We start from the raw sequence: 8,065 nt of genomic DNA, 5'->3' as shown, positions 1-8,065 counted from the left end.
TCCCTGAAACTACCCACACTCTCTAGTGTGACAACTTTCTTCGCCAACTCTGGCCGGGGTTGTTTACAGAAGTCTCTAATTGCGCATTTATGATAAGGACCAAGCTCCCGGCCTCCCCACCCTGGACTTTCCAGCCGGGAAAACCTTCCTCCTCGCCCGACTCCGGGACCCGGCGGTCCCTGCAGCTGCCTCAGCCCTGGGCGCCCGCACAGCCTCGGTCCGAGCCCGGCGCCCCCAGCCCCGTTTGTTAAGGGAGTAATTTCGGAGTCTCGCGGGTCGGGGCCGCCGCGGGTTGGAAACGTGTCCGGGCAGATCGCGCCAGGTGGAGCGGTGTTCCTCCCGGGCCCCCGCCGAAGAGCTGCCGGCGGGGCGGGGAGAGGGGCGGGGCGGGGGCGGGCCCGGCGTCTGGTTTCGCTACGTCACTGGGAAGTCCCCATAAGATGAAAGCGCGGGCCCTGGCCATTTCCCGGACCTCAAAGGTTCTCGGGCGCTCATCTAGTCGGGTCTCCAGCCTGATCCGGCCCGTTCAGCCCGGTCCGGCCAGGCCGCCCCGCGCGCAGCTCGCCTCCCGAAGACTCCAGGTTCGGAGACTCGGTTCCCCGGGGTCGGCCGCAGAGTTATCGCCGGCTGCCTGCGGAGATGCCTGGGAAGAAGGCGCGTAAGAACGCGCAGCCTAGCCCTACGCGGGCCCCGGCAGGTAGGGACCAGATGGGGCGGAGATCCTGGCCGGGACGAGGGGGCCCGGACGGTGTCGAGGTCTCTATCGGGGCTGGGTCAGCCCGTCTACTCGGGGCCTCAGGGTCCGGCCTGGTCTGCGCCCTTGCACGTGCTTTCGGGGCGCCTCGTGGAAGTCCTTCGGGGGTTTTATCCAGGACCGTGGAGACGGCGAGGGAGGGACCCAGGTTGGGGATTGGGATGCAGCGGTATTTCAGCGGATGCAGAAAGCCTCTTCGCCCTCCTTCCATCCGCACTTGCCCTGCCCTGGCCACGGGGAAGAAAAGTGCAAATGCGGGTGCCAGCAACCAGGAGAAAGTCATTGTCACGCCAGGTGGGGACGGGAGAAGCTCTTGGCACTACCTGGCCTCTCAGCGATTCCTAAGACAGGCCTCTCTCCGGAGTCCTGGACCTTGGAGGGCCCTGCGCTAGGCGTTATCACACTCTCCACCCGCAAACGCAAACAAAAGCAGAGATAACACTTGGCATGATCACGGCTCTTCCACAAAGGACTCACGGAGGGTTGTGGAGGTTTCGCAGGGACCACTGCGTTCAGGAGCCCAGAAATTCTTCTTTGTCGAGACTTGTTCTATAACATTTTAACAATCTTAATTAGTTGCGGAAAGGGGGTAGGAGAACCGAAGTTGGTCCCCAATCCATCCATTCCTCCCCCTACTCCCCAAATTGCCCATCAACTAACTTTTCAGAATCGAACCCCCCCTCCCTTTAATAAATCTTATCAAACAAGGCTAGGGGGGCAGTATCAAAGAAGGCAGCAAGACTTTGAGCTAGAAAATCCGGGTGGGTCATACTGCTATTACATCACCAGGTAATAGCCTCCCCATCCCCCTGTTTTCAACATACTTTCATTTTATAGAGCCCATGCGCCAGCATGCAGAGGAAGTGGTGTATCGGCAATGTAGCCATGGCTAGGTTGGCGCCAGGCTGCTCTCCCTGGATCTTGCTTGGGAAGGAAAAATCTTTCTGCCTTTTGTGATGTCCAGTAGTTTTGACCGTGCTTTGAAAAGGCGCCTCCTTGGAAGTGCTTCCGAGGTTTTACCCAGGACCAGGGAGATGGCGGCGAGGGAGGGACCTAGTGCCTAACCTTCACCCATCCAACTTACTTAGTCCCCCATAACAAGGGACTGGAGAGGGGTCCCACGTAAACTTGTTTAGATAGTAACACTTAAAGAAAAATTGAGACACATGACATATAACATTGTATTTTAGTTGTACCACACAATGGTTTGATACATGTATATGTTGTGAAATAATTACTACAGTAAGTTTGATTAACATCCATGATTACCATTTTTAAAATTAATACCTTTATAGATGTGTAACTATAACAGAGACGAAGTTTTTATTTCTTTTGAGCCTAACTAGGGTCTTTGCAGAGTCTACTTACCTAGTAAACCAGATTGCAATTTGTAGTCATGATTTTTATTGTTCATAATCGTGACCTTAAAGTATACAAAAGACCCCGAATTGCTCTTTGACTTTCCAAGAAAATTTAAATTATGATCAATATAGATTTGATGTCAATTTTACTTAAAATTTACTTGGAAATTATAAATATTATGTTTCTTAAATTAACATTCAGTTAATTACAGTATTTCTATTCTGAAAAGTAGTAAACATGTGAATTACTTATATTCCACTACACTCATCTCCCTAAAGGCAATGGATTGGTAGAGGTGGCTTTGTTGGAAGAATTTGGCTTAGCGTTAACATTTAAGCTTCTAAATTATTTTAGAGAGCCCTAACAGGTTTGGATCAGTGGATAGAGCATCAGCCTGCGGACTGAAGGGTTCCAGGTTTGATTCTGGTCAAGGGCTTGTACCTCTGTTACTGGGACATCCCCAGTGGGGGGTGTGCAGGAGGCAGCTGATAGATGTTTCTCTCTCCGATGTTTCTAATTCACTATCCCTCTCCATTCCTCTCTGTTAAAAAAAAAATCAGTAAAATATATTTTAAAAAATTATTTTAGACAATGTGGACTTACTTTTGGAAAACAAGTGTATGAATCTTTTATGAGAAAATTTCAGAGTTTTTTAAATGAAGAAAAGAATACATTTTAGATTTGCCTATTAATGAGGGCATAATCTTACCTATGAATTATTGCCACAAAATTCAAGTCCTAATTGAAAACAAAAGAAAAGAGTATAAAATTTGACTTCCATTCCTCCCACCAACCTTAAGTGAGAGAAAAAGGAATGACATCATCTGAGGCAGGCAACATCTCACTGTGGTGTTTGATATATTAAATGTTTGTATTTGCTAATAAGGTAATATTTTCCTCATCCAGGATGCTTTAAAAAAAGATTTCAAAGTAAATGTCTTCATTCAACTTTTCTTTTTTATTTTTTTTGTTTGAGTCACAGTGTGTTTGTATATGTTGTGTGTCTGTGTGTGTGTTCCATCTCACATACAGAAAACAGGTGTACATAAAGCTCATAGTAAGAGGAATGCTTTATGGGAAACAGACCTTGTCAATCTTGCTGGTTGTATTTTGGAATGTTGTCAATTTAATTTTGATGTTTTGCATTCTTTTTCAGAGGCTGAGATTGAGTGTGCCCTTCAATTAAGGAGAATTGGAGACAAACTGAGTTTTCTGCAGAAACTTCTGAATCTAATGTACAAACTCTTCGGCTCAGGAACCTGACTGCTTCAGAAGCCTTCTAATGAGGCGACTCCTTTAAAGCTGGATTTACCATATTTCATCAATTAGTGGCAAGAGACTGCGTTATAATGGAGAAGAATGTGAAGGAGCTCTTACTTGCTTTGGGATGTCCTTGGAAATGAAGATGGAATACATCACAGTGAAATTCTGTTGGAGTTTTCCCAGAAGTCATTTGTTTATTTTAAAGCAAAAATTGAAGAGCTTTGAAAATATGGAATGAAGTATTATACTTTTTTTGCTTAGAAAATTGTTCTAGTATTTTTGTTGAAGGTTGATGCCCAGCCTGGTGTAAGAAGAGTTGATAAATAACTAGAATGTTTTGGCAGGGGCCAAAAAACAGAATATGTTCAATGTTTATTTCTACTCACGGATGACAACTCCAGAACAATGTATAATATTTGGTTTATATATATTATCTTGTTAAAAGTAAATGTTTCATTCTGAGAACACTGAATGTTATAGTGAATGTTGATTTCATAGGTCACTACAAAATATAAAATTTGATAAATTTTTTTTTTTTTTACTTAAAATGTATTACTTCTGTTCAGACAACTTTTAATTAAATGTGTTCCTGTGGGCCTTAACTGGGCAGTATGGAATTTGAAAAAATTTGATCAAAGTATGATCAAATTTGGTGCCAGTAAAATTCTTAGGTTGAATGTTAAAAGATGAAGAGCATAGGGATTTTGGATAATAGAAAAAAAAGTGAATTTTATTTTTTACTGCTGTAATTAAAACTTGGTAAAACAAATATTCTAAAGTAATTGTTTATAAGAAAATGAATGTTTCTAAAGAAATTTCTAAAATCTGTAAAATGCCCTTTTCCACACTAATCACTGTGAATTCTATAAGGAGTGATTTTTAAAAGAAATTAAACATGTTTTCATAATTAGGATATACTTTTAAAATTATTTTTTAATTACAGTTTACATTCACTATTATTTTTTATTAGTTTCAGGTGTAAGGGATATACTTTTTTTTTTTTTTTTTTTTTTTTTTTTTTTTTTTTTTAAAAATATTTTATTGATATTTTTACAGAGAGGAAGGGAGAGGGATAGAAAGCTAGAAACATCGATGAGAGAGAAACGTCGATCAGTTGCCTCCTGCACACCCTCCACCGGGGATATGCCCGCAGCCAAGGCACATGCCCTTGACCGGAATCGAACCCGGGACCCCTCAGTCCACAGGCCGACGCTCTATCCATTGAGCCAAACCGGTTTTGGCTGGGATATACTTTTTTAAAAAAAAGGAATAGATTGCTCATTCAGAATGAAAATCTTATGTATAAATATGGGATTTTAAGGGATTTTCATTCTGGGTAAGATATATATATATATATATATATATATATATATATATATATAAATAAAATTAATTTTCATTAAAGTAATATGTAGATTCTGAGAAAGCTTTCATGCATTTCATTTTTTTTTAAAAAAAGACCAGGCTATGAACAGTTTCCAAATATATATAAAAACATCATGATTGAATTTCATCAAGAATAATATTATTTATTTTACCTATTTATAATTAAAATATTTTTTGTTTAGTTTAACAATTTGTGTTAGTTGAAGTTACAGTTTTAGGTTATGAAATTAGGGTTTTATTGTTTTTATTTTTGTTTTTTTTTTTTTACAAGGGTTTGATAACTACTTGAACTCCTACAGTAAGAATGTTTTAATATAGGCCAGCGATTTTCAAGCTTTTCCATCTCATTGCACACATAAACTAATTACTAAAGTTCTGTGGCACACCAAAAATATATATTTTGCTGATCTGACAAAAAATAGGTATAATTTTTATTCATTCACATCTGACAGCTATTGTTATGTTGGCTGTTGTCATTTTTTTATTTGACCATCTAAGGGAAAAGAGGTCAGTGTTCCTGACTAAATAGCCAGGTATTGCATGTTTTAAAAATTGTTGCAGCTTACTGGTTGAAAATCGCTGATATATAGGCCATAGTCACTTTGATTAAAAAAAATACCTCAGTATCTACTTTTCTTCAGTATTACTTACATCTGTTAGTTTGTTTAGTTGCAGAGATATTTTGTGTGTATCTGCCTAGTGGCAGGTCTATTTTGCCATGTGGATATTTATGGTCTGTAACTATATTTATACATGTATATATACATATAAAAGTGGATACTGTAGCTATAAACCATTAAAAATTAATATCATTCTTTTCTGTGTTTATTTCTTTATCATGTAAACTGCTGTGTTCATTACATAATCCAAATATTGTATTTTAACTAATTTTCTCTTTTTAAAAGTATATTTTTATTGATTTCAGAGAGGAAGGGAGAGTGAGAGAGACAAACATGGACAATGAGAAAGAATCCTGCATACACCCTACTGGGGATCCAGCCCACAACCTGGGCATGTGCCTGACCATGACCTCCCCTAACCATGACCTCCTATTCATAGGTCGATGCTCAACCACTGAGCCACACTGGCTGGACTGTATTTTAACTAATTTTCATCAGCATGCACCTTCTGATGGAACCATCCCCTGGGTCCCATTCTGTGATAGCAATAGAGAAGACGGGCACATGGCATGATTTTTGCTGTCCAGAGACTTACACTTTGATTGGGATAGAAAATAGTGAAAAATAGGAAATTAATGCCAGGTCTGGAGTGCCTGACATTAATGCCCATATAGTAGCCTACCTACAGAAATTCAGGATTAATTCAGAAGTATGGTGAGCCAGCTAGGTAAGAGGAACTTCTGTATGGTTTACTTTTAAGTGACATCCAATCTTTCAGTCCCCGCCCCCAGCAGTAAGTATTGCTGCATTAGAAGCCAGTCAGGTGCAGAAGTAGGTGTAACAGTGTGGTCTTCTTGTTTGAGAATTGAAAGGATATCCCCGGTTTGTAGCTTTGATCTAGGAGCCACATCTCCCTGCCCCTACCCCCGCCCTCAAAAGTCTGCTGAAATCAAGGAAAGTAAACTGTCTCCCTTAGTTGCGGAGGAAGGGAGCGAACTAGCTGCAGGGGGAAAGCGACAAGGCAAGGTGGCAGCTAGAGAATGGGAGGAAGAGCCGCGGAGAAGGCGACACAAACCACCGGCTCCCCCAGAGGAAGGACTTTGTAATGCAGGAGCGGAGGAGATTGGCCTCATAAAAGGTGGGGTCAATCTGCATTTGATTTGAAAGTCAGGGGAAGAGGAACTCCTGTCCCTAAGCCTCTGCATGGCCAGAATGGAACCGTCCGTACTAATCTGCTAAAAGGACCTTTGTTGTTGTAATGTAAGGAGTAACACAGCAAGACTTAGATGTAATTCACAGGCTTTAGGTATGAGAACTAGGTAATTTGATAATTGAATTTTCAAAAAATAAGATAGTGTGAGTCTTTTTCATATATTATTATTATTATTATTGACTTCAGAGAGGAAAGGAGATGGGGAGAGGGATAGAAACATCAATGAGAGAGAATCATTGATCGGCTGCCTCCTGCACGCCCCTTACTGGGGATTGAGCCCGCAACCCGGGCACGTGCCTTTGACGGGAATCAAACCCTGGACCAGGGGTCCTCAAACTACGGCCCGCGGTCCACATGCGGCCCGCCGAGGACATTTATCTGGCCTGCCGGGTGCCGCTGCCTGTCCTGCTTAGCAGCCAACTCGTCCCGGGCCCTCAGTGCACATAGGAATTTGTTCATAGTTTTTTTTTTTAAACTATGGTCCAGCCCTCCAACGGTCTGAGGAACAGTGAACTGGCCCACTGTTTAAAAAGTTTGATGACCCCTGCGACCCTTCAGTCCGAAGGGCTGAAGCTCTATCCACTGAAGCAAACCAGTTAGGGTGACAACTTTATTTTAATGTCAAATAATTTCCAAGATATCCACATAACTGTCATTGTATCCGATGACTGACAAAAACTTTCTAGGAATTAAAAAATACTTCGACTTGCATTTATATTTAAAAGAAAATCCCAATAGTTGGTATATTTGAAAAAAGTTATCTTCTATCTATCATCTATCTATCTATCCATCCATCTATCTATGAACAAATAAGTTCTTTGGTCTAAACATACCTTGCAGTGATTTGGGTTTTTTAATGTCTTGCAATAATTCTGCCCCTTCCTGTTCCCAACAGCATAAACTGTCAAACTCCTCAAACCTTTGTCAGAGGGAATGACCCACTAGGACAGTGGTTCTCAACTTTTCTAATGCCGCAACACTTTAAAACAGTTCCTCATGTTGTGGTGACCCCCAACCATAAAATTATTTTCGTTGCTACTTCATAACTGTAATTTTGCTACTGTTATGAAACGTAATGTAAATATCTGTGTTTTCCGATGGTCTTAGACGACCCTGCTAGCGGTTCTCAACCTGTGGGTCGCGACCCACAAGTTGAGAACCGCTGCTGTAGAGCCTAATCGGAGAACACAGATATTTACATTACGATTCATTAACAGTAGCAAAATTACAGTTATGAAGTAGCAAGGAAAATAATTTTATGGATGGGGGTCACCACAACGTGAGGAACTGTATTAAAGGGTCGCAGCATTAGAAAGGTTGAGAACCACTGCACTAGGAAGATAATTGACACCCTGAAAAGTAAATGTTGACTGGGAGGGATGAGGTACACACAGCACCCACTTTGGACTTTCAAGGCAACATCATCTGTGAGCTGAGTAACCCTGAACAAGGCAGCTTGTCTGAGCC

At 41.5% G+C, this 8,065-nt stretch overlaps 1 protein-coding gene across 1 annotated transcript; it reads left to right on the top strand.

Annotated features, from left to right (window-relative positions):
- The first annotated feature begins 568 nt into the window (after window positions 1-568).
- PMAIP1 (phorbol-12-myristate-13-acetate-induced protein 1) lies at window positions 569-3,679 on the top strand. The gene is made up of 2 exons (XM_080684610.1): window positions 569-697; window positions 3,273-3,679. The coding sequence occupies exons 1-2, from the start codon at window positions 640-642 to the stop codon at window positions 3,377-3,379; spliced, it is 165 nt and encodes a 54-aa protein (XP_080540736.1). The 5' UTR covers window positions 569-639; the 3' UTR covers window positions 3,380-3,679.
- Window positions 3,680-8,065: the final 4,386 nt, after the last annotated feature.

The sequence above is a fragment of the Plecotus auritus genome (assembly GCF_963455305.1).
Source record: "Plecotus auritus genome assembly, chromosome: 8".
NCBI lineage: Eukaryota > Metazoa > Chordata > Mammalia > Chiroptera > Vespertilionidae > Plecotus > Plecotus auritus.
The sequence above is the reverse complement of the archived record's forward strand: the minus strand, read 5'-3'. Positions and strand labels throughout refer to the sequence as shown.

What these genes read in the sequence shown, in the direction of transcription:
- PMAIP1 (XM_080684610.1), top strand. Translation starts at nt 640, where the DNA reads ATGCCTGGGAAGAAGGCGCGTAAGAACGCGCAGCCTAGCCCTACGCGG. An exon ending in CCCTACGCGGGCCCCGGCAG is followed by an intron (nt 698 to 3,272) that starts GTAGGGACCAGA and finishes ATTCTTTTTCAG; the next exon opens with AGGCTGAGATTGAGTGTGCC.